Genomic DNA, 27,090 nt, shown 5'->3' with positions numbered 1-27,090 from the left:
TTAAGAGAGTGTGAGCTGAACAAAGCCAATGGTGTACTATTGAGTGTTCTGAAGTTCACAGAAAGCCTTGGGGACAGTGGTTAGACTGGGTTTCCAGTTTTTTCACCTGCTGTTCCTAAGTAGCAATAGTGGTAATGTTGTTAGACATTGCCTATTTATTGGTTCCTGCTAACACCCAGAAGCCCAGTTCTTGCAGGCTGAAAGCTAAGGTCACGCTGACGTTCAGTCACTTATGTGTTCACAGTTTCTGTCAGTACCTTCTTCAGTCTCCTTACTTTTTTTCTCATTTCACAATCGATGTCTCATGTTCGGCTTATTTACAGTATTATTGTTATTTACCTGTAGGACCCAGGACCACCCCCGCCTTCCCCATTACTGGGTTTGAAGCCATTGCAGCTGTTAGAAGTGAAAGCAAGGGGAAGATTTGGTTGTGTCTGGAAAGCCCAGCTGCTTAATGAATATGTGGCTGTCAAAATATTTCCAATACAGGTATGTTTATTAAAGTTCTCTATCTACCTATGTGTTTTTAAAGCTGTAACCATTTAGAACGACAGCCTGAAAACACAGCTAAAGTGATTATGTTAGTGGTGAAAGCAGTCTAGCCTGTCTGTGCTGCACTCACATCTGAGAAAGGGAATGATTACAATAAATAAACATATAGTCAATCTTTTATTAATAAACTGTTTTATTATAAAGCTTTTATTAATGAATTAATAAAGACTAGTATTCTAGTCACAAAAATAACCTGTCTGAGTAGTTGTCCTAATATCCCCTTGACAAGAAAGAACAACAGATTGTGTGATTTGTTTTAGAATGGCTGTTTGAGCTACATGACCAGACCTTGAGTCCTTTTCATTGTACTTTTAGTGTTCACATATAATTACTTCAGTTTTTGTTGGTAATTTTTCAGAGGCAGTGAATCAGATTTCCAAAGTATTTGTTTTTCTTTGAAATGCAGCTGAACTTCCTATGAATGCCTGGCCTAAGGCAGTCTGTACTGCTGCTGTTTTGCTCCATTGCTGGTTGACTTTAGGGCTTCCACCTTCCCCTTTCTCTGGTAATACACTCCTGTAGCGTGGCACCCTTGGTGTTGAAGTCTTGGCTACACGTACTCAATCTCCATCACCACAAAGCTTCTACAGAAACAGTTTCTTTAACTATCTACGTTTTCGCCTCTCACCTCCTCCAAAGCCTGTTCTACAGAGTCTTTCTCTAGCTTGGCAGCAGTATAACTCTTTGAAAAAGGGAAGCATTTTGTTGTGCTAAGATTTGTAGTAAGCTCTGGGAAGTCACTTAATGTGTGAGGAATCTTAACAGTTAGAAAATAATGCAGACATGAAGAGTAGAAATAACAGCAGCTGTTTTATCACATGCTTTTATGGACAAAGTAATGATTTCCATGTTATAAGTTCATATATTATGTCTATATATATGCATATATACTTTAGCAACCAAAAACACAATCATTCTTTTACTTCACTGGAAAAATAATTGGTTTTATAAAAGTCAGAGGAAAAGCCAGAATTTCATCTTGGATCCAGAGATTTTCTTACTATTAAATTATAGTGTAACTCACTTTCGTTGACCTTTCATAGTGAAGAGAAACTAATCTTTTGTCAGTATATAATAGACATAGATAACCTGCAGGAATGAGTAATTGATAGTCTTTAAAAAAATAAAACCAATAAGTATTGTTAGCTTGGTATGGGAGTGAGGGAGGGGCAAACTGAAGAGAGATTTTACTTAATTAAGGTGGTACCTAAATTTACCTTTTAGGGAGATGACTGTGAATAGTAGCATAAATAGTTGCCTACCATAAAGTGCTTGCAGAACTTGTAAGCAGAATGTGTTGCTGTGTAGCACACAAAAATGCAGTGGTTTTTGATGAATGTCTGTGTTTGTAAATGTAGCAACTCAGAAAAGTAGATTATGAGGGAATGAGGTAGGATTCTGTAAATAACGAGGATTTATTATGGATTATCGTTATTACCTGTTACAGATTTCTTTTGTAGAGACAATGAAAGGTCACTTGTATTTAGCTCATTTTATTGTTGTATCACTTGTTCTTAGCTTATTTTGTCACTGCTTCAGAACTCACTCCATCTATCTCAGTGTGATTTATTTTCTTGCACTTTTTGTGTTCTTATCGTGATTTTTTTCCTTTTTCTTTCCTTAACTGTAGGATAAACAGTCCTGGCAGAATGAATATGAAGTCTATAGTTTACCTGGAATGAAGCATGAGAACATACTACAGTTCATTGGTGCAGAAAAACGAGGCACCAGTGTTGATGTGGACCTGTGGCTAATCACAGCATTTCATGAAAAGGTAAAACAACTTAATACTTAAGTATTGTTAAGCTGGACTTGGCCTACCTACCTAATGTTAGCTGTTGTATTTCAAGAGAAGAGTATGTTATCACAGTTGATTAATATTTGATCATGTATATCACTTATAAATAAAAATCTTACAAAATTACTTTAAGGAAAGAACAATTTTGTACCTAACCCAATAATCACAGAGCAGCCCTTAGCCTTGCCTTCCTGTGCTGCTGCAATTACTTCTCCTAGGGCTTCTTTAGAATAGACAGTGTTTATTGTTTTCCATGTATTGCTTATGATACAGTTTGATTTTATGAACCCTGTTTTTTTCTATTTTTATTTTTTGCCTTATAATTCTTTAATGATGAACCCCGAGTCAGTAACTTGGAATTAGTGCCAAAGCACATGTGTTTTTCCCTCATTTTTCAGTTAAAATTTTTTTTTTCAAGAAAATTCTTTTGTGTAGCACCAGCTGGCCTCATTTTTTTTTCCTTAACAGCCTCCCAAGTGCTGGAATTATGGCTTTGCATTACCATTGCCGGCTAAGACACTTGGTTTATACAGTGAGTGTCATCTTTGTTAAGTGTAACTGGCTTTATATTTCACTTAGTATTTGATCATAAGGATCATAATATCTTTAGAAAGATTTTGTGTGTGTGTGTGTGTGTGCGCACACATGCACGCACACACACGAATACATACAAGGTCCTTATGTAGAGGTTGATGTTTTGGATGTCTTCCTCAGTTTCCTTTCCTTTTGTTTTGAAGCAGGGTCTTTCACTGATCCTGTAGCACACTGATTTGGCTGTTCAGTGAGTTTCTAGGGATCTGCCTGTCTCTGTGTCCTCCTAGCACTGGGCTTATAGACTAATGTGGGTCTGAGGATCTGAACTCAGGTCTTTATCAACCAACTTATTTCCTTAGAAATATTCGGACAGGCCCTTTATCAACCAACTTATTTCCTTAGAAATATTCTGCAGATTAGTGGTGGTTTATGTTTTCAGTGTTGTTCTATAATGTTTTACTTTTAAGGTTAGTTTTTTCTAAGATTTTCAGCTAGTCTTTTCTTTTTTTAAACCTTCTAAAGTCATGGAAATGAACTTATTTTGGTAATAAGGTTTTAAAAATAAATCTCTTGGGGTTGAATGTTCATTAATGTGAGTTGGAAGAAAATTTGAGCAACTCTACAGTTATTGAATGATTGATTCATTAATTATGTACTGAAAGGAATGCATTGCCTCCATATCCAGAGAAGTTTCCATCTATGTAAAACTTTCATCAAGAGCTTCTGGGTTTACCCCTCTTTTCTTTAGGGTTCGCTGTCTGACTTCCTTAAGGCTAACGTGGTCTCTTGGAATGAACTTTGCCACATTGCAGAAACCATGGCTAGAGGATTGGCATACTTACATGAGGATATACCTGGCTTAAAAGATGGCCACAAGCCTGCAATATCTCACAGGTAAAGCAATATTTGCATTTTCTTTTCGTAAACTCACAGGCTTATTATTTAAACTTTATTCAGGGTAAAATTTATTTTTGCCTTGATTATCCATTCATATTTGAAGAGGCAAAGATTTTCATTTTTTAAAATTAGGTTTGAGATTGACTAGGATATATTCTGAGTAATGTACATACACGTTCATCTCATTAGTAAAGTTTAATGATCTCATGTTTTAATTTGTCTAATTTCTGAAACCATATTTGAGAATAAAGTTGTATTTTCTCTATGTTAAAGGAAAATTATTTTAATTCAAAATTTTGATTTACTTTAAAGGGACTTTTTAAAAATAGATATACAGTAATGAAATTAAGGATAGACTGTTTTCTTTGTTTTGTTTTGGATGAATATACATTGATTCCTTGAGTTAAAGTAGAAGGAGAGATCATTGAGAGGAGACAGCTGCCCAGTGAAGAAGTATACATGTCTAGTGAAGACGCTGTTACCATATTTTGACAAGTGTTTGTTCCTGGAAAATAGATTTAATTTGCCATTATTTAATTTCCTTGGTAGAACAAGTGATGGAGTTGTCACCTTCTATTCAGTTTTTAAATGGCTGTTTAAAAGTAGCCATTAAGAGAGTGGTTTAGCAAAGGTATAGCTGAATGTCACCAGATTCTGATTTTGCAAACCATAAATGACTTCTTCAGAAAGGGCTGTGCTTTCTTTCATCTTCCTTCGTGAATCTACCTTATATTAATATATTCAGACTAATCATTCAGACCTCCCCAAAGTTGTTATACAGATCCTGAAAATGTTTTGATTTCTGGAGCATTTGATTCTGCCTCCATCCTTTTGTGGGTCAATATGATGACTTCTAAGTGTAACTGTTAGTCCCAGCATAGACTTGTTTGCTAGAGTTGTCTTTAATATGAACCAAATGAGGCAGATGTGTAGAAAGAATATTTTCCTGCATTACAGCTGATAGACTTTCCAAAGTACCAGGCTATGCTTTACGATAAAGGCTTCTGTGTGTTCTGTGTTCCCAGAGCTGCTTTCCTACAATGGTGCCGTGCAGTGACTGCAAGGGCCACTGCAGTGAGGGCCCATTCTGAAGTGGAAAATTTTCCCAAAGGCTATTTTCAAAATTTTCTTATTTTTTTGAAGTTTCCTTCCAAGTTTATAACTACAATATCTGAAATGTTCCCATTACCTTTCTTTGTTTTTCGTAGTTTTAAGAAACTTTATTTTTATAGCATATTCTCCTCATGTTCAATAGAAAATTTTAAAAGATAACTTATTTAAAATACTTTTTTTTTCTATTTGAAGGGACATCAAAAGTAAGAATGTGCTATTGAAAAACAATCTGACAGCTTGCATTGCTGACTTTGGGTTGGCGTTAAAGTTTGAGGCTGGCAAGTCTGCAGGTGACACCCATGGACAGGTAAGAACACCACTATAAAGTGTGAGTAGAAAATGATAAGCGCATCTCTTCCATTAGATCAGTGCCGACTTGATCTGAGGTTGTTGGGCTAGGGACCGAGTCACCGTCTGAGGAAGAGTGACGCAGCATTTTCACACTGTGTCCTCCGGGAAAGGAAAGCACAGAACATTTATCTGTGGCAATTGTTTTTTAAAATAATTAGTCACAGAAGAACCCGTTTTTAATAATTTCATCTTTAGGGAATTCTTAACATTAACTCAGTTTTGATTGGCCGATTCATTACCCTAACAGTGGAGGATAATGGGTCACTTCTCACTACAGTGTACCAACTTCTTCCCATTTTTTTTTAATATAATACTTTCTTGCTTCTGGCTCTTTATTGATCCATTAACTCTTTAATGAATTGAATGTTTTTTCTTTGAATTTTTTTTTAGAGTTCAGATCTCCTGAAAAAGCCGGAGTGAGGTGTCTTGCTCCAGTTATGGTTTGCACAAATAGATTTAGCATCTGTTAGGAAGGCTAAAGAGAGGAGAGCACCCATGCATTATTCTCAGAGAAATGTGAAGCTAGGAAAGGTGTTACACCATTTTATACAAGGTCAGTTTAGGGGCAGGAGAGAGGCCCAGGAATTAAGAGTTCTTCCTACCTTTGCAGAAGACAAGTTCATTTTTTGACTCAAGCTACTAAGAAATGCCCGCAAGTCCAGCTTGAGGATACCCAACACCCTTTTCTGGACTCTGTAGGCACCCACAATCATATGTGCATAAAAAAACCTCCCTGTAGGCAGATTTCTTCGGGCCCCCGACTTGTAAAAAGTGACTTGGAAACGTATTAATTATTGAAGCTCGGCCTTAGCTTCTTGTTCCCAACTAGTTCTTACAGCTTAAATTAACTCATCTTTAGATCTATGCTTTTTCCTCACTCAGTTACCCTTACTCTGTATATCCATCCTGCTTCCTCTTCACTAGACTAGTGACCCTCCTTTTTCTTTCCAGAGCTCTCTGTCGCTAGTGGTCCCGCCTAACCTCTTCCTGCCTAGCAAATGACACTTCAGCTCTTTATTAAGCCAGTCACAGTGACATGTCTTCACGTAGTGTAAAGGAATATTCCACAATACTTCCCTGTCTCTACAATTAAAAATAAAATATTTGCTTAAAATAGTTTGAAATATGACATTTCCTACAAAGCCAAATGATCTTTCAAGGCTTGCCCTTATTAGTTTTCTATCTTTCAAGTCATTTGAATTATTTGGCTATTTCTGAGTTTCCTTACTCCTTCCATATCTTGATCCCCAGGAACAAGCTGTGTGCAGTCATGGCGCACTAAATTCTGTCAACATGAATTAACAGTTTTATATTTTGTTCAAGGTTATGTCAGCAGTTGCAGAACACTAGGAAAGCTGACATGATTGAGAATAGGGTCAGTTTTAGGGAGAATATTACAAAAACGGAGTAGGAAGCATAGAGAAAAATTTCTGTGCTTATTGTATGATTGACAACCATAAAACAGTATGTATGGAATACTTTCATCTTTTGGTATCATAGCAAACCTAATAACTCTTTTTTATAATTTATATTTTATGTATGAGCGCTCTGCATATATACCTGCTTGCTGGATCTTAATTATAGATGGTTGTGAGCCACCATGTGGTTGCTGGGAATTCAGGATGTCTTGAAGAGTGGCCAGTGCTTTTAACCACTGAGCCAACTTTCCAGCCTCTTAATTTTTTTTTTTAAACCTCATTCATGCCATCTTTTGATGCCCTTACAATTGGGTTACAAGATTAGGCAAAATAAGTTATTACCTACATGGGTAAAGAGTTTCTCTACTACCATACCACCTTTCGTTCATAAAAGAGAATATCTTACCTAAAATAGATAAACTATAATTTCCTAATAAAAGAAGTAATGTTGGATGGTACAAATTTACCTGTAAGTGAAAAAGTAGACTTTGAAAGATATTCAGAACCCAGTCAAAATGTTTAGGCTGAACAGCGAGAGCCAGTGAGCTAGCTACTTTATATTCTGATAAAATCAGTTAAAAATGGAACTTTAGAGTTTTACTGATCTGTCCTTATTTATTAAAAAACCTATTGCTAAATGTGCAAATAACCACCAAAGTCTTGACCAAAGATTACTCACCATTCATAACCTAAGAATGAAAACACCAGTGTCTAAACTGCTTCTTCGATGTACATAAGTGTCCTGTAGTCTACATAGATAGTTCCTAACATCTCCTAAGCATTCACATAAAGATACAATCAAGACCAACTAGCACTAGCTGTTGTGGCTTAGTAGCGACAGTTACAGTACTACAAAATACCAAACAGTTTGGGACAAATGAAAATAAAGAGGAATTCATGAATAAATACGATTTTTTACAAGGAGAAATTTTTAAAAATGTTTCCCTGGTAAATTATTTTTACATCACCTTAAATGTTTATTAGTGAAGCCCTAAAAAAGTGTTCTCTAAAATGTAACTCGGACAATATGCACAGTGCCTTGTTTCTTCCATTCCATCCTTGAAGCAAAGTGTTACTCAGTTCTTTGTGATTTGATCTGAAGGGAGGGCAAGCTCTGTAAGCCTCTGTAGTGAGAATACCCAGAAACCACCGTACGAAATAGACCCTGTGGTGTTAGAGTCATAATTCATTTACTTTACCCTGGATAAATAGACAGTAAAAATCATTAGTTAATAAACAAACACAAACAAAAACATTAGTTCATAAAGTCAATGAGTACTGTTTGCTTTCAAAATCTTTTTCAGGTTGGTACTCGGAGGTATATGGCTCCAGAGGTGTTAGAGGGCGCTATAAACTTCCAAAGGGATGCATTTTTGAGGATAGATATGTACGCCATGGGATTAGTCCTGTGGGAACTGGCTTCTCGTTGTACTGCTGCAGATGGTAAGGGAAAAAAGCATTTTTTTAAAGTATATATACCACATTTATGAAAGGGATTACACAAAAAGGTAAATAACTACATCTTTTACGGATGCCAAAAGGTAGCTGAAGGTGAAGGAGGCAATGTGAATTTTGGGGTGCTGGCATGAAAGGAACTGACATTGACACTTTGGAGATAGTAGATCAAATAACACATACTCCAAGAAAACACATTGCTTAAGCACTTCCTTGTGAGTCCTTATATCAAACTATGACTTGGTGTCCTGGTGGTGCAGGCCCTATTGTTAAGTAATTCATGGTTAAGGTGATAAAATACCTTCTGGAGAGAGGACTCCAGAGTGAGATTAGTGTGAATGGTCTGTTCCAGGACCTGTCTGTAAGGCATGTAGTGACAGAATAGTGACTGTCATTGGGGTGCAGTCATACCTGAGAAATGTAAGTTGGTGGTATCAAAATTAGGAAGCGTTACTTAGTGGGGATTGGGGTTACTGAAGCATTTTTATGGCAAAGAAAAGGTTAGGTGCTGCTTTTCTTAAATGCCTTGTGTATGCTCTAAAATATTTAAAAGAGGACTCTGTTCACTTTACCTTTGGCCTTTAAAATCAGGGCCAAAGGTAAAATGGACCACATTGATGAAGTGAGTGCTTTAAAGTTTGTGTCTGGTTAGTTAAAGTCCAGCATTTCTCAAACTGTAGTGTGCTCATCAAATTCTTAGGAATCTTATTAAAAATAAGCTGCTAGAGGCTGGGAAGATGGCTTTGTTAATAAGAACATCGGTTGCTCTTCCTTCATGGGCATCAGTCATGGCTATGGTACAAACATGCAGAAAGCAATCATCCACATTAAAAAAACAAACAAACAAACAAAAAAACCAAAACAGCTGGGCTAAGTCCTAAGAAGTCTGTGCATCTTACAAGCCATCAGTTTACTGATGCCAGTGTTATTGACCTGTGAACCAAAGACTGAAATTTTAAGATGTTAGTAATGGTTACTAGAAGTGCTAAGTAGTCCTTTATCTATCACAGGGTTCCCACAGGGCTGGGGAAATGGTTCAGTGGGCAGTCCTCATGACCTGATTTTGATCCCAGCTTGCAAGCCTAGCCTACCCTTCCTTGTAACTTGTCCTCTGACCTCAATATTGCATGTTGTAGCATGTACACACAGGTACACAAACACATTAAGTGTACTACTAATAAAAAGACAGTTCCTAAAGCACTCGTAGAGGGCTGAGTCAATGCCTTTTGTAGTTCATGTCACTACGTGTGAAGTATTTGATATATTTTTATACTTTGCACAAAGCATCTATGTACATCTACTTCTCTCTGGTCAGTGGCACTGCCAAGAAAATATAGATTAAAAGCACATTTGCAGATAAGATTCAGATTTAAACTCTACTATATAATAGTCAAATACCTCTATGCAAAATCTAATAACTTCGAGCTATCTTATTCACAAAATAGAGCAAATACCACCTTCACTTGGATATAAAGTAACAGTGAAAATGTGTGTCTAGTCTGAATAAGAATCTATAGAACATCAGTTATTAACTCTTAAGTGTACATTCCTGTCTATCTGAGATCCAAGAAAAACAAATTGTTTATGTTACTTAATAAATTTTGTCATGAGGGTACATTTTGACTTGATGGGAATTCTGGTTGAATTATGCTTGTGATTTAAACATAAAAATAAGCAGCATTATTTATAAATATTATAAAGATGCTTGTGAGAGAAAACAAAATATTGCAAAGAACATGAATTCTCATGTAGGATGTTTTGAGTATGCCACAGCTAAGTATAGCAGCTGGAGTGCTAATAACTCTGAGTGTTAACATTCTGATACGAATGGCTGCATTTAGAGCTTTGATTTCTTCAGTCCTGACAGATTTCTGTCATATATCGACATGGGCACTCAGCCTATGTATTCCAAAACAGCCTGTTGAGGCTGAATATGAAGATCAAGAGTTAGGAGCCAGCCAAAACTATTTACCCAGATCCTGTCCTAAACAAAACTTGTAAAAACAGACATTTTGATTTTACAAGTATAGCCTGGGTCCATCTCTCTGCTGATTATAGAGTGCAGAATTAGAGGAGCTTGTACTAGTCAGGAAGAATTAAAACAGTTTTCCTCTTCTTACATTTCAGGACCTGTAGATGAGTACATGTTGCCATTTGAGGAGGAAATTGGCCAGCATCCATCTCTTGAAGATATGCAGGAAGTGGTTGTGCATAAAAAGAAGAGGCCTGTTTTAAGAGATTATTGGCAGAAACATGCAGTAAGTTTATTCACTTTTTCATTTGAAATTTCAAGGAAACATTTTTCAGGGTAATAGTGTATCAGTTCTGTGCACATTTCTCTTCTGGTGGGAAGGTGAGCTTCACACAGACAGATGTTTTGTACTGGACTTCAGAGGCAGAATTAGGGCTTTGTTTGAAGTCACAGAACCTTGCCTAGAAGGCTCTTCCCTGAGCTGTCCAGTTAAGGTCAAGCAAGTTATTTCCTGCTTTGAAAGCTCCATGAGGAAACAAAAAAAAAAAACCTGGATAGTCATGCTTCTAAAGGACGGCATTTTAGCACTTACTAAGCACCAAGTTTTCTCTACTCCATGATGTCTTATTCATTTCATTCAGGCTTTCAAGACTTCACTTTACAGTTAGAGCATGCAGAACAGCATAGAATTGTGTTGGCCATTTGGTGTTAATATAACTAAAAATCCAAATAGAAATAAGTCACTACATCCTGAAGCCAGAGATGGATTCAAGGGCGGTCTTTTAACTTCAAAGGAGAAATGCTGGTATCAACTAAGAAAATGATAAAAACTGGTACTCACATTAGACTTCGTTGTGAGTCTACTTGAAAAGGTCAGGCATATGATCAGATTTATGAACTGTATTTTGGAACTTTCATGTTGTGGATCCCTAATGCTTAGAAAATGACTTATTTTGCTGGCACATAAAATGACGTTCAGTAAAAGTGAATTTTGCTCTAGTCGTGGTATTTCACATGCTTGAGACAGAAGGATCAAGAGTTTGAGGCCAAATATAATGAGTCAATTAAAAAGAGCCAAAGTGAATACTGGTCACACTTGGCTGATCTTGAAGCTGTGACCCATGAAAGTTGTTATTTTTTTATGACAATGCTAGCCTGCTTCCTATCAGGAAACAATAGCTATTATGTTTGACTGTTCTTCTCCTCTTAGGGAATGGCAATGCTCTGTGAAACCATAGAAGAATGCTGGGATCATGATGCAGAAGCCAGGTTATCAGCTGGATGTGTAGGTGAAAGAATTACCCAGATGCAAAGACTAACAAATATCATTACTACAGAGGACATTGTAACAGTGGTCACAATGGTGACAAACGTTGACTTTCCTCCCAAAGAATCTAGCCTATGATGGTGGCACCATCTCTGTACACACTGAGAATTGGAACTCTGAGCTGGAGCTGCTAAGCTACGGAAACTGCTTAGTGTATTTTCTGTGTGAAATGAGTGGGATGCCTCCGGGACATGTACGCAAGCAGCCTCTCGTGGAAAGCATGGCTCTGGGGGACTTACTGCGTCGTCTGCAGCACACAGATGAAGGGGAGTCTAAGGGAAAAGCTGCAAACTGTAAAGAACTTCGGAACAACGTACACGAAGAATGTGGCCCTCTCCAAATCAAGGGTCTTTTGGACCTGGCTAATCAAGTATTTGAAAACTGACATCAGATTTCTTAATGTCTGTCAGAAGACACTAATTCCTTAAATGAACTACTGCTATTTTTTTTAAATCAAAAACTTTTCATTTCAGATTTTAAAAGGGTAACTTTTTATTGCATTTGCTGTTGTTTCTATAAATGACTATTGTAATGCCAACATGACACAGCTTGTGAATGTGTAGTGTGCTGCTGTTCTGTGTACATACATTCATCAAAGTGGGGTACAGTAAAGAGGCTTCCAAGCATTACTTTAACCTCCCTCAACAAGGTATACCTCAGTTCCACGGTTGCTAAATTATAAAATTGAAAACACTAACAAAATTTGAATAAATCAATTCATGTTTTATAACAAGGTATTACAAATTCACTGTGTTATTTAAGAAAAAATGGTAAGCTATGCTTAGTGCCAATAGTAAGTGGCTATTTGTAAAGCAGTGTTTTAGCTTTTCTTGTACTGGCTTGTAATTTAGGGAAAACAAAGTGCTGTTTTTGAAATAGAAAAAAAAAAAAACTGGTGTCATTTCCCCTCCTTCCTTTCACCTTATATCCAGGTCCCAAAGTATTGCATACTTAAGTAGTACTTTTTTCTTTAAGGTGTGCTGTGTTTGGGAAATATTTGAAAACAAAAGCATGATTTAAAAAAAAAAATTTAAGTGAGCTGTGACACTGGAAAGCTCTTATTTATCTTTTAAAATAGATTTTTTTTCCTATTTATATATGTAAAATTGTGGTGTATTTCTTTTACCAAACAGTGTGTGGGATATTCTTATCACTGTTTTAGGATCACCTCAGGAAGTGTCATTACTCAGAATTCCTCACTCTGCTTTGAGACATGTAACTATCAGTATACTGTGTGGTGCCATCTTGTCAGAGTAATATTTGATGTCTGTGATATGAAGAGAATTACCTTAGGATAGAGATACTGACCGTTAAACACAGATTTCAGATATTACTGCTTTAAATCAAATCAGGGATAACAAGTTGAACCTATAACTTAAAATATGCAATGACATTTAGAGGTAACCAGTGGTGGTATAAGGAACACAGCCTAGACTCCCCCGAGTTACTTTACAGCTAATTCTAGACAGTTCATGCCTTATCCTTGCTAACAAAATGGAATTGGTGGAAAGTAGGTGCCAGAATACTTTTAAAAACAATGGAACATTAGAATATAATTGGCTTCTTCCTCAAACTTATGTAAGCCTAAGTGAAAGAATTAATTCCCTGAAATTTTAGATTACCAACAAATAGCCAGTATTATGTTATATACATTTTTGTTGAGTCACTTTAACATCCATACATTAATTTTATAAACTTTTTACATTACTACTATCAGGAGCTCACTGTGAATGCATTATCTTCGGATGGCTAAGACATCATACACTACATTTTACACAAAATGTACACTAATCTCTGGGAAGACTAAATTAATTATAAACAATACATAGGTCAACAGACTCTAAGCAGGGAGGGGAGAGTAATAGCATTTGTGTCTATATGCCACACCCCATAGAGAATTGTGCTGTCCGTGTACCCAAGGTCTCACTGTAATCCTAGAATCGCCCAGTTTAGTGTTCTTGTTCTGATTTCTACATATTTAGCCTCTCAGATTCTTGATTTAGGTTTGCTTCCACTTGTAAACTAATCAAGGAAAACCATAAGAGAATGTGCATACAAGGAAATTGTTAATCTCCATAAACAAAGTTCTAATGATTGTAGACATTCAACCTTTTTACAAGTGATAAATGAGGGCTATGTGAGTGTCTGGCTTAGGAAAGCACTGCAGATACAATGTTGTCAAGACTGGTTCGAGAGAGAAAATGCTGTCCTCACACGAGGAAAGCTTTAAGATATCTTGAGTATTGTACTTAAATCTAGCTTATCAATTTAAAAACCTGTATCCTCTTGAGAACTACATTTACAGAAAGCCTTTTGTATAAGCAGTAAAGTAAGAATGTTCCAGTGACTACCTGTCCTTATACCTAGTCTTGTTAAAACTTTCTTTTGCAGGGCATTTTAGTGTTTGGTTTACAGTAAGTGCAGAGCGGGCAGATAAAAAGTTTGATCTAGGGACACTGAAAAAGGAAGATCAAAGACTGAAAAGATTTTTTTGTTTTTTGAGGGAGATGGCAAACTTAGACCCCTGTAACTTTGTGTATGGTGCTCCTCATGATGTCTTGTACTTTGCCTTTCTGATCCCCACCAGAACTGCTGCTCTTACTTACTCTACCTTGCCCAGATCTCCTGTGAGAAATGCTTTATGATCAACTGCCATAGGACTGATGGATTAACCAGTGTTCAAATTTATTTGAAGTCTATCTATGCCCTGCACAGATCTTGTATGTATTTTAGATGCTAGGAGTTTTAGCATGTGATTTGTGATTCTTGTTTGGACGTTTTATTACAGGTACCTTGTGAGTTCCAGAACAGAGACTGTGCCTCAGTGATTGGTCCCATGAACTTGCACTATCTTTCGTGGTGATATCCTGAAAATACAACCAGGAAAAACAAAATCCAACACCTTTGAATTTAAAACTAGAATCATATATCACAAAATTATGAAAACATCGCTTCTGTCCCCTTTTTTAATCCTTCAGTAATAGTCACATTTAATTAAAATTCTAATGGTTGGGAACAAACCCTCACCAGATAGATGGTAGTTTAGTGGAATAGACTGGTTACTGTTTTTTAAAAAAAATGCTTCATCAGATATTTTCCAGTTTCTCTTTTTTACTTTTTTGAAAAATTACTTTTTAGGAACATTTGGTATAATGTGCATAAAATTATTTACAATTTATGGACAAAGATACAAGTAGCATCTTGATTAAACATCATTTACCTCAGATATTCAACCAGCAGTACGTTTTTTATGCAGTCTCAACCCGTATCTCCCTATTTGTTACCTCTCAAAATATTGGTAAACAATTATTTTAGCTTTACTCTGTATTTCTTGTCAGTGTTTTGGGCACAGGTTGTTGTACTACTGTCATATTGTACTTGCTATTTTTTTTTCTGCAAGTATTTAACAGAAAGCTAAAAACGAAAAAAATCCCCATAAAATCCCACCTTGAATTAAGTGATTGTTAAATATTGTACAAATAAAATGTATGCTATCCCCATTCCATCCCTATGTTAAATAAAAAATGAATATGGTATTGTTTTGCACATGCCGTTTTTCTTTAGCTATGTACATTCTTAAAGAGGTAATAGTTTTACATTGAGGCTTCTGCATAGAGAATTTCAAGGGTAGTGTTATAAAAGCAGGGTTTTTGTGAATTAGGCAAGAAATCAAATAATCAGACTGTATTTCTACCCAAGTGTCTGTGTTGTTCCTTACTGCCCGTGGGAGGAATCCAGAGGCTTATTGGTAAAGTCAGTGTATTTCATGGGATTCTGTGCTCTCAGGACAAAGGTGAAGACAACTTAGATTGCTGCTTTCTAAGGACCCACACTGTCATCTAAGTCAGATGAAAAGGCAATGGTGGAATATGCACACAACTGCCACAGAAACTCCTATTTCCACAGCATATTCTGCAGTGTCTAATTCTTTAGATAGGTAGGTAATAGGTCCTTACCATGTAACACATTACCATATGGAAGTTTTAAACGACAGATTTTAATTTCTCAGAGACATGTGTCTGCATATAAATCAGAAATGCCTTTTAAACAAGATCCAAGTTTCTGTAGGCCACATGGAAAGTCTTAAGTCCTTTTTGGTAGTTCCTCCATCTGTTGGCCCAGGGGAATCTTGAGTTCTTGATTTGCAGTATTTTTCTTCATTGCAGAGAATCTTCAAGTCATACTTTCTGTTCACATTCCTCAGGGTGCTTTGGAGCTGTTATGTAAGCTCCACCTCTGAAGCCGTGGAGTTGTACATTACAGATATACACTTCCGTGCCATACATTGTTGTTATTTTTAGAAAGTCATTTTTATTAGATTTAATAATGTAATTTAAACAATGTATGAAACTTGCAATATATGCCTATACTTTTATGACCTTCATAGTTACTTCATTTTTAATCACAATTAAATTTTATTAAAAATAAAAATTCATCTTGCCTGTTTAAAGTTGAATACATTGTTCAAACTAGAGCTTCTCTAGTTGTTACCCAGTCAGGAAAGCAGAGGACTCAGCTTTTAAGCAGCATCTAAGTATGTTTGAAATTCTCATGTCATTTTATTTGGGTCTTTAAAGAGGGACTTTTGTTTCTAGACAGGCTCTCACAATGTAGTCTAGGCTGGTCACAAATGCTCGATTCTCTTTTAACAAATCTACATGGTGGGACTACAGACACCTTGTCCTGCTGCTAGTTTTTAAAGGAAAAATGTTGCTTTTATTCAGGTAATATTGCTAATATCACCATGTTAAATATTTTTTCACCGCTGAAAATGTGTGGACTAACTATGTATGTTATCAAACCACTATGCAAGCCTTAGACTTAATGATTTATGGCTGGGTAAAAAGTCTTAAGACATACCATGTTTTACTGTAGGAAAGGCTGTGTCTGAAGAATGTGGGTTTTTAACTATGAGGTGGTACTTTAATGCACAGAAATTAGCCAAATTATTTCTTGAAAGTGTCCTGTAAAATAGTAAGAAATGTGCAGTTGAGCTGGTTTTTCTGTAGCTTTTGGAACCTGTCCTGGAACTAGCTCTTGTAGACCAGGTTGGCCTCGAACTCAGAGATCTGCCTGCCTGCCTGCCTTTGTCTCCCAAGCGCTGGGATTAAAGGTGTGCGCCATTGCCGGGTTGAGCTTCAGTTTTTAATAGCATGGGTTTTAGTCACACCAGACATTCCCATGCTGAGATCCTAGACATACCACTGGTGTACTAGTTTTCTAGTCTGTAAACATTATTCAGTTCTGCAGTTAAATACTTTATAAATTGCACATAGATTTATGTATTTTATAAAACCTCACTATGACCAAATATTCTTGAACAAATGAAGCCACTGAATGACTAAAGTTCCATTTTTAAACTTCAACCTGTTACTTTTAGGTCTGAATTTATGATATGGACCTTTGACTGACATTGTATGTTTCAGGAAATTGCTTTTTGAAGCACACTGCTAACACTTCCCACTTGTAAAAGCAGTTTCCCAGGAATTCTTTAAGGTACATGTTAGATACCAAATTCTGATTCCTTCTGAACTACAGTACACTCAGAATGTACACTTAAAAAATCCCTACACGAGATTGATAAGATACTCAGAAGAAAATGCTCAGATTTTTCAACCCCTTCCACACAAACTTTCTTCAGCCCAAGTGGGCCAGTCTATGGAAATTTGGATAAGACCCAAAATTCTAATGTATACTGCAAAACCAAACCCAATTCCAATTTCGACAAGTTCCTACTGTAGCTGAAATAATCATGTAATTTCTGCTCCTTGTTGTCTCCTGACTGCTTAGGATAACATTTGGTAAGCTAATAGGATTACATTTGGTAAAGTGAGTACTTAGTTGAAACTACCTTTTCCAAAAGACCACATATATTCTACATGAGTGTCACATCATCATGTGGACTATCCCTAAAATTTTATTCTTTTGAATTGCTACTAATGTAGTACAATTTAAATTAATGGAATTTTGTGTATGTGCAGTCATGATTCAACAAATAGGCAAGATAGTTAAGTTCAAGTTTCTCATAAACAGTATTTATAAACAAAGGAATGTAATATATCTCTTTTAAAGGGCAGTAGTAGCTTTTAGTTTTTTACAGAAATGTACGCAAAATATTCACAGCCAGCTTAGTGAGGATGTTGCCCACTGCCTGACATCTGTAGGGCAGTTGGAGTACTTCTGTAGAGCGTTCATAATTTGAGTATTATCCAAAAGTAGTTTCACTAGCTGGTATTCTCTCTGTGAATTGACTGAAGTTCTTTCCATGGGTTTTATTAATTCCAATTGTTGTAAATGCTCAAACGCCTGCAAAATAAAAGACAGAGCATAGAAAAAAAAGGGAAAAATGTTAAATCTAAGACAGATATTGGTTAAAAAGAAGAGACTCAGCACATTTAAACCATCTTTTCCCCACGTGCACCTCTCCATACCTTTTATATTAAAATATTTATTTTTTATTTCATTTTAAACTATTTTTTAAGACAGGATTTCTCTTGTAGCCTCAGCTGTCCTAGAACTCAGATCTGCTGCTTCTGCATGCAAGTGCTGGTATTAAAGGTGTGGGCTACCACATCTGGGCTCTATAATCTTTATCTTAATTAAATAAAACTTTGTTCATGACAGACAGGGGAGGAAGAAAGTAAGAAAGAGAACAGAAAAGACACCAACTTTTAGTGATGGGAACTTAGCTCAGCAGTATGCAGTGCCGGCCTAGCACTACCAAACAGAAATGGTAGTCCCCAAACCCCAAGCCTAATCAAATCCATAGAATTACACTGTTAATTTTATCTGAATCTAAAGGAGGTTTTGTTTCTAGACTGATTCTATATCACAGGTTTTTTTTTTTTTTGGTTTTTTGAGACAGGGTTTCTCTGTGGCTTTGGAGCCTGTCCTGGAACTAGCTCCGTAGACCAGGCTGGTCTCGAACTCACAGAGATCCGCCTGCCTCTGCCTCCCGAGTGCTGGGATTAAAGGCGTGCGCCACCATCGCCCGGCCACAGGTTTCTTTTTTCTACTGTACCCAAATCCTATTCATGCTCAGCACCTTCCACATTCCGCTTGAGCTTATCCTTTGCCTACAACTTTGATACAAAAAAAAAAAAAAAAACTGTTAAGACTCTAAACAGGTTATTAAAATTTGCAGTTTGTTTCAGTCTCAATAAAGCTTTATTGTATGTAAAAGTCAAACAGCTGTATACCAATAGATCAGTGTCGTACTTTACCATTAGAGAAACTTTCTCCTGCAGTAGATGGGAACCAATAAAGACCCACATCTGGACAATGTGCAGAGCAGAAGACCTTGGAACACCCTGCCCTAATTACGATTTTTTTCCATCAAATCCCTCACCTTAGGGCTCTGTGGTAAAAGAGGCAAAAAGATTTTAAGAGCCAGAGGGAATGGATACCAAGGAAACAGTGTCGCCCAGACACAACAGGACTAAGGAGCAGGAACTCTGAGAGGCTGTGACAAACACACAGCATGCACAGGTCCAAGCCAGAAGGGGTCCATTCAAATGCTGAATGGAGAAGTAAACTTGATCTCCCATCCAAACCAAGAAGCTATCCCCAATTAACAACCTCTCACAAAGGAAAAATTAGTCTCTGTGCGCATACAAACCACACTTAAGGGCAGAGACCGTGCACAGTAGTAGATGGCCAACACAAAATGAACTCAAAGGTATTTGGAAAGTTTTGGTCTAAATATGGCTTTCCTTTGGCACACGCTCCCTTCCCGCCCCATCCAAACTGGTCCTTTGCTTGTTTAATTATGGTTTCTGCTTTTGTTTTTATGGGTTCTGGTTGTGTCTCTGCCTGTGTATGTGCTTTCCCCTGCTATTTTGTTGTTTCTTTTGTCAGTTTGTTCATTTTGTTTTATCCTTGTCTATTTGTTTGACTGTTTTCTTGAGGGAGGGCATGGAGTGGGAAGGGTGAGGTGGGAAGGATCTGAGGGAGGGGATTGGGATATATTATATGAGAATAACTCCTTTCAAGAAACATAAGTAAAAATTAAAGAACAAAAAAGTTAAACAACTGTAACACAGGGGGAGGTTAAGAAAGGTCCAGAGTACAACAAAGCTATCGGGCGGGTCCTGGAAGGCAGCACAACTCTGGGGTGGTGGTGTGTTCGTTTTTTACCACCAGTCAATGAAGTTCCCGTCCATGCTCCTCTTAGTCACCTTAACAGAAATCTTAACTGTTTGCTTCCTCTTACTCTACAGCTCATATAGTACTGTTAGAACCTTGACAACTGTTGAGGTTTGTTATTAAGGAAAGAGAAACACCACACTCTGATGACATACTAAACATGGAAGTAGAAGTAGATTCTTTTTTCCCCTCCCAGTGGAGACTGCGAATTCAGTCACCCACTTTCACAAATTATGAAGTCAAATTTCCTGCATCTGGGAAACTGCAGGGGTCAAACATCTGGAGTGCAATGGATAAGCCTGCCCCTAGGGAAACCACCATCCCGGCCATGGTATCTCCCTAGCCTGTAAATATTGAAGTAGATTCTTGAGCATTTTTTTCTTAAAGTTCACTGTGAAAAATATCACTAGAAATAATTCTGTTTGTCTTAAAAGTTCTTATAGGAAAAGGCTCGGATGTCAATCATTTTATAAAATGAGAAAATAGTAGATTCTTCAGGTATAGAAAAACAAAACTGAAAAAAACATTTCCAAGTTGCAAAATATACCCTATTTTAAAATGTACAAATGAGCAGCTACAAATGGTTCCTAAACATGCCCAGGTGTCCTTTGCACAACCATGACACCAGAGAGGGGTGAGGGAGAATCCTTCGTCAGGATGCTAGGACTGGTGTTGCTTCGAGAACCGGCAAGACTCTGCTCTGTGAAAACTGCTACAGGAAAAGAAATTCAGGCTATGCTCTAGAAGGAATGCCAAATCAGGCTTCCACTGTTTAAAAAATAAAGATGTTTAGTCTCTTATAACAGTCCCCGCCCCCAACCACACTGTGCCAACAATGGAGAATCAAGCCCTTGAAATGGGTGGGCCTGTTTACATTTTATTTAGATTCCATTAAATATGAACGTAAAACTCTGAGATTTTATTTAGTAAAATGAATATATTTGGTATAATTTTTAATGTAAATCTACTTTTCTAGTTATATATTTAAAATTTAAAAGAAAAAAATTTCTAATGAGTATTAATTTTAAAGATATAATAGAAAATACTTCATAAAATATTTAATCACAGATTTGGATTTTTTTTTTTTTTTTTTTTGGTTTTTCGAGACAGGGTTTCTCTGTGGCTTTGGAGCCTGTCCTGGAACTAGCTCTGTAGTCCAGGCTGGTCTCGAACTCACAGAGATCCGCCTGCCTCTGCCCCCCGAGTGCTGGGATTAAAGGCGTGCGCCACCATCGCCCGGCTGGAAATATTTTTAATGGACTGAGTTATACTGTTACAGTTATTTGACCTTATATTTCCCATGCCTACTAGAAAACCTAAGTCTATATAATGTGATTCCCATTTTCTTTGGAGCAGAGGAGTGTATTACAGGATATCATTGTCAAGCTGTAAACTGATAACCTACCACAAATATAACTTAACATTTGTAAGTGCCAACTTGTGGACTGAAAAAGGATAGGGTCATTACAGCAATGTACTTCCTTTGCAGTATGCAAGTACTAAGAACAGACAGTAGAGGGCAATCTATCTTCACAAACTCTAAAACAGGCTGCCTGAAAATTTTTTGAGGTATTTTTCAATTTAACCAAATTTTGCTCTCAAAGAGTTCTTATAATAAAATACTTAAGGGTTCAAAAGGTTATGAAATATATAAAAAATCAAGTTGGATCTGATGAAAACTACAAGCAAATCAAACCATACCTTCATGACCACAGGTTTCTCAAAGTTATAAACAGAATGGGCCTTTCTTTGAATAAATTTCTGAAACTCTGCAAAGTAAGCAATAAGAATATTAGTACTCCCCAATAAGGGACAGAGAAGAAATCTAGAAGAAAATGGCAAACTTTTCATCTCACCATTATAGACCATTTGAAAATTAAAGGGCTCCTCTTCATATATGTCATTTAAATGTTTCATTGCTATTATAAGACAGATTTCCAAGACTGACAGACCTATAATAAAAGAGAGATGAACTCTTGAATTGCTTGACACTGAAATGACTGTCCTCTAGAAAATAACTACTGTTTAGTCAATGCTTTGAAGGGTAGAGAAGGGTGGGATGCCCTGTATTTAAAAGTATTCCAACCACTATTTTCTGAAAACAAAACAAAACAAAACAAAACAAGTAAGTCTTTTAACTTCCCCAAACATAGTTGTTACTGGCTTTTTTGGGGGGTGGGGGTGGGGGGAAATCTGCAAAATAAAGATTTTTGTAAACTTAAAGGGGTGTGCTATAAGCATGAAAAATTTGATACTATATGGCCCACAACAAGTAACAGAAATTGTAATTATCATGCAATTTCAAATAACATGCCTTTGGGAGGCAATTATGCAGGGAAGTTCTGGGAATTATATCTAAAACTGTGTGCATAGCCCCTGCTTTCCCCCAACATACTGGAGAGAAAAATGTTCCATTCTCAAAAGGAAGAGTGAACCTCAAATGAACAAATACCACCAAATATAGGAGCACTGAGAGGAAGGATGGAGAACATTGTCAATAACCTTACCTGGAATTCCTATTGGCACGGGAAGCTGAACAGTTTTTTTTTTACTCTAAAAAGCAGTGATAATACACTCACTGCACAGTACTGATTCAAAGCTGCTACATAAATACTCTGTATACAATGTATTATGCTACATATTGATTATAATTTTGGAAAATATCTAAATCCAAACTTTAAAAATCCAAAAGTTAAAAGAAAGACTAACAAAGCAGTTTCTCACCATGTACAATACTTGCTTTAGAATCCAGGTTACACAAATGTTGTGCCTCCATTAGATCTGCTGAAGTCATAAATGGGTGTGATACTGTTACTCGATTTAAAGCAAGCATCTAAAGAAAGGTGCATTAAAAATAACTTATTTACTTGAATATTCTGGAGATATTAAAGAACAATGTTTAAAAATTGGTATAGTTTATTCTCATAAGAAAGAAACTAGAGAGTTAGCCTCAAACTCTGCTCCATGAAAATGCAGCAGAGACTCAGTTCAGAATTGCCGTCTCTACTATTGTGCACTTGAATCTTATTTGTCAAAAATAATTAAAAGAAGAAATGTCCAACAACAAGAAACTGAAAGCAGGAACACAATTCAAAACTCTGATATTTACAAATAATATGTAAAGGTAAGTAAGTAATTACAGTTTATAAGTAAGCAATTTTGAAAATAATTATAACCGTAGACATAACTATTCTCTTCATTTAGTGCTCTACTAAAGCAAATATCAGCTTCTGGGACTAAGTTTTCACCTCAATTAACAATATCATTGTATTAATTTGTATATTCAATAGAAATATCTCAGGTTTGTCAATGCAGCAGACACAAAAAAGCAGCATCAGGTTAGATGTACACTTCAGATACTCAATAGTCAAGGACAAAAGACTGGAAGTCCTTGAACTTCATTCTTCTACAAGCCGGGACTCTGACCAATTGTGGCTATTTCTCTATTTTTTTCAAGCTTTCTATAAAGAAAGTTCTATAAAGATAGTATCAGAACTCATCTTCTAATAAAAATCTATTATGAAAACTTATCCATTAACATACAATTTGTTTTCACAGATCATGCAAAAATAAATGTAGTTAAAAAATACAAACCAATAGCATATGTAATGACCGCAAGTTTTTGTTGACATTGAAATGTTTCTGTAAAACTTCACGCACAGTTGAGTCTTCTGAGAGACACTAAAAAAAAAAAAAAAAAGTAAAATAAACAAAAACAAAACAATAAGGATAATATAGCTTAATCCCAAATTTCCAATCTAATAAGGGGAAACAATATAGTCAAATTGGTGGGATGGATGAACAGAAGGTAATACAAACCAGAGAATCAAGAGTTATTATACTTGAAAAAAGGGGAAGTATTAAAAGAATATAATGGGAAAATTACGAAGCACTATAAAGAAATAAGACCATGGCACAAGAGGAATTCTTCCTATCTCTTAAGCACAGTTATTTGCAAAGGGGCAGCATAGAAAAAGAATGCCTAACTGGAACCAAGTACAACTGTGGGGAGGATGTAGACATTTACAAGAAGACTTGCCTGATGAACCCTTCATTGATATGGAAAAACAGATTTAACAAGAAGAACATAAAGATGAACTATTGTGGGGTGGGTGGGAAGCACAGGATACCTATGGTTGGGAAGCTCTATTTCTACTATTCTGCTGTATGAACACTGTACCCTCTAAATTCCTCTCTGGTAATCAGTACAGCACTCAGACCTCATCAGAAGTTTCTTTGTGTAGCAGATGGTGGTTAATGGAGAAACTCACAACTGGCCACAGTGCAGATGCTAAGTGAATGGTCGGTGTTCAGCCAGAAATAGAACATCTATATACGACAACTCCTCCAAAGTTCAAAGACCATCTTAGAAAAAGGCATGAAAAGATTCTAAGAGCCAGGGGGCTAGAGAGGACCAGAACAGAACTTCTGTATTCATGAGTGATGTGGGATTACCACATGAATATGAATACCACTGGTTAATAAAGAAACTGGCTTGGCCTGATAGGTTAGAACAGTACTAAGCAGAAAAAAAGGAACTGAATGCTGAGAGATGGAAGGCAGAGTCAGGAGAGAAGCCATGGAGCCGCTGCTTGAGACAGATGCACTGAAACTTTGCTGGTAGGCCACGACCTCGTGATGATGCACACACAGATTAATGGAGATGGGTTAAAATAAGATGTAAGAGTTAGCCAATAAGAAGCTAGAGATAATAGGCCAAGCAGTGATTTAAATAATACACTTTCTGTATGGTTATTTTGGAGTTGAGCAGTTGGGGACAAACAACTGGACTCTCACAACAGACGAACTCATGGAAGCTGAGGTTATGTGGACAAGATCAAGCCAGTTAGCACAGGATGGGAAGGGGTTCATGAGCCCCGGCTCTTGTTGAAAAGCTAGGGCAGCTGACAGGTTCTAGGTAAGATAGAATCATTTGTTCCTAGCAGGTTGGCCAGTCTCCAGCAGATGGCCCTACAAACAAGGGTATATGGACGGCAAAACATGACAGGAGTGGGTTATAAAAACAAGAACATACTACCAAAAGACACTACATAACACTGTAAAAAAATTACTGAAGATCTCTAAAAAAATTCCCAACAAATATAAATACTGAACTCCCCAAACAATAATGAAAGCCACAGATAAACTAAATGTTTATATCTCTACTAAAGATGTTTTGCTTCTTTCACCTCAAAATATCTAAATTCAGGAATAAACTTTTGATACTCTCTTGAAATTTCATGCTCTCAGTAAATCTATTTTTCTAGTTAAATCTTTACTTCCTAGCGCTTAAAAAAAGCTTGTAAGAACTACAGGTTTATCTTAAACAAACAACTAACTGCAATGTCAGCACTGAAGTAGTGGCTAGCTCCCAAACCACCTTTACCACACCCCCACCCAGAAGGGGACTCTGGCCATGGTGCTGACACTTTCCAAGTACATTTTAGTAACACACTCAAGGAGGCAGCACAAGATGATGAAACTAAGAGCTGCAAGCCCTAATAGTGCCAATTCTCCTTTAAACACTAAAGCTGTAAGCCTGTCACAAGAAAAGAGATCATCACCTACCACGTGACACTTAAGTTTGATTGGGGGCAATAAAGTCTGAAAACAAAACAGCAAAATAAAACAAACTAGAAAGCTGAGAGCTTCAGGCAGTCACGCCTGAGGGTAACAAGGAAAACTACAGCTGTACTTAAGGAGCTGGTATCCTGCTTGGATGCAACTTGACATGAGGAAATGAAAGAAACTGTAGGTATGTCTTGGTAAGTGTGTTTCCCAATGGACAAGTTGAAAATTTTTTCTTATCAATAACTAAGGTGCCAGGGAACTTTCACATGCTACTTAAGGGCCTGCATCCTCAATAGAGCCTGGTGTCTGGCTGTCTCAAAAGGCTCATAGGAAATAACCTAAAAGGGAGATCTGGTTCAGCATGATTTGCCAGGAGGAAGAGAGTAACTCTACCTCATGATCATAGCATCCATAAATATTCACAAAATCGGAAAGGACTCAGAGTTGCCACCTCATTTTGGTTTGAGTCTCTCTCTGTACTGGACTACCCTTTGCTTTACTTTGCTAAATCAGTGTCTACCTAAACTGCATGCGACTTCATCTTTACCTGATAAACACTAGAGGTGAGTCATTCTGTCATCAAATTGCATCCACTTTTTAAATCATCTAGACTAGTGCTTCACCAGAAACTCCTATCATTCTCTAATTATATTCATTACTGTGTCTGTAGAAAACTGAGTCGAGGAAATACCTTAGACAAATAAAATAAGGGGAAATCCTATTCTCTTATATGAAAAGGTCATTAGTTTGGGTATGTAACCACCAATGCACATTTCTATATATCTCTGGATTACTTATACTGTATCGCCCAACACAATGTAAATGCTATGTAAATAGCTTTGTGTATGTGTGTGTGCAGAGGTTAGTTTTTTGCCAAGTAGACACAAATTTAGAGTCATTTGGGAAGGTAGGCACTCAACTGAGGAACTACCTCAATCAAACTGGTCTGTCAGCATGTCTGGAGGGTATTTTCTTGATTAATGATTGAAGTGAGAGGGCTTAGCTCAATGTGGGTGAGCCATGTCTGGGCAGGTAGCTCTGGGATATCTAAGAAAGCAAACTGTACAAGTGAGCAAGCAGCATTCTTTCATGGCCTCCGTTTCACTTCCTGCCTTCTTGTTCCTGTCTTGGCTTCCCAATGATGGACTCTAACCTGTAAGCTATATCTCAAGTTGCTTTTAATCAGAACATTTTATTATAGCAACAGAACTAGGCCATTATTAAACTGCATTGTTAAGGGAATGACAAATAAAAGCCTATATATGTTCGGTATAAATGCCATTGTTTTCTGTTTAATTTTCATTTGTGGCTGTATCTCAAGATGTAGAACCCATGGCTTTAAAACTATACAGTGATGGATACACACATGCAACACACATGCAACATAGTTTGGTGGACAATGGCCTTGGCTGCAAAGTCACCTCAGGAAAAGAGAACAAAAAGGCATGAAAATACAAAAATCCCTGGAAGACATTTAAATATGAATAACTGCATTCAAATCTCTCAAAAACATGATGCAATAAGACTATTAGCTCAAGAGCTATATAAGGGGAATGCCTGTGAAGCATTGAGAAGCAAAGTAAATGGTCAGATGTTAAAATCTAGAACATAGTAAGAAAAGAAATAATGTAGATTACCAATGACAAAGAACATCTTCCTATAGAAAGAGATCTTAAATCAGACACAGCATCAGAGAAAACTTGCCTAGTCCCATGTAAGATTAGTCTGGTGGAAGGGAAAATCCAAAAGTAAGCATTTGTAAAATTATTAATCACCTTAATTTAAATTGTGCTGTATACATATAGCTGTGATGGTCAATACTGTCAACTTACTAATGGGAGATTATGTAGGTTAGGTTAGCCTTTTAGTGCAGTGGGACAATGGTCTTGTACCCTGTAAATATCTGTCACTTGTATTGGTTTAATAAAACGCTGATTGGCCAGTAGCCAGGCAGGAA

The 27,090-nt window shown here is 36.8% G+C and overlaps 2 protein-coding genes and 1 non-coding gene across 8 annotated transcripts in view; 1 reads left to right on the top strand and 2 right to left on the bottom strand.

Moving 5' to 3' along the window:
* Acvr2a (activin A receptor type 2A) overlaps positions 1-14,945 on the top strand; it is a 77,861-nt gene extending 62,916 nt beyond the window's left edge. For both annotated transcript variants that reach the window (XM_057754466.1, XM_057754465.1), the window contains 7 exons: positions 346-489; positions 2,183-2,326; positions 3,633-3,778; positions 5,087-5,201; positions 7,968-8,106; positions 10,246-10,376; positions 11,301-14,945. In XM_057754466.1, coding sequence (XP_057610449.1) covers positions 346-489; positions 2,183-2,326; positions 3,633-3,778; positions 5,087-5,201; positions 7,968-8,106; positions 10,246-10,376; positions 11,301-11,495 — 1,014 coding nt within the window. In that variant the 3' untranslated portion in view covers positions 11,496-14,945. The remainder of the gene's footprint in view (positions 1-345; positions 490-2,182; positions 2,327-3,632; positions 3,779-5,086; positions 5,202-7,967; positions 8,107-10,245; positions 10,377-11,300) is intronic.
* Positions 14,946-17,430: 2,485 nt separating this feature from the next.
* The window catches only part of Orc4 (origin recognition complex subunit 4), a 37,523-nt gene continuing 27,863 nt past the window's right edge, over positions 17,431-27,090 (bottom strand). For all 5 annotated transcript variants that reach the window (XM_057754469.1, XM_057754468.1, XM_057754467.1 and 2 more), the window contains 5 exons: positions 23,157-23,243; positions 22,287-22,395; positions 21,419-21,514; positions 21,264-21,331; positions 17,431-17,723 (listed from right to left, as the gene is read on the bottom strand). In XM_057754469.1, the coding sequence (XP_057610452.1) occupies positions 17,535-17,723; positions 21,264-21,331; positions 21,419-21,514; positions 22,287-22,395; positions 23,157-23,243 (549 nt within the window). In that variant the 3' untranslated portion in view covers positions 17,431-17,534. The remainder of the gene's footprint in view (positions 17,724-21,263; positions 21,332-21,418; positions 21,515-22,286; positions 22,396-23,156; positions 23,244-27,090) is intronic.
* On the bottom strand, positions 19,758-19,916 carry LOC130864971 (U1 spliceosomal RNA). Its single transcript, XR_009056019.1, has one exon. It is a non-coding gene; the product is annotated as a U1 spliceosomal RNA (small nuclear RNA).

Source organism: Chionomys nivalis, chromosome 22 (genome assembly GCF_950005125.1).
Source record: "Chionomys nivalis chromosome 22, mChiNiv1.1, whole genome shotgun sequence".
In the NCBI taxonomy this organism is placed as follows: domain Eukaryota; kingdom Metazoa; phylum Chordata; class Mammalia; order Rodentia; family Cricetidae; genus Chionomys; species Chionomys nivalis.
The sequence above is the reverse complement of the archived record's forward strand: the minus strand, read 5'-3'. Positions and strand labels throughout refer to the sequence as shown.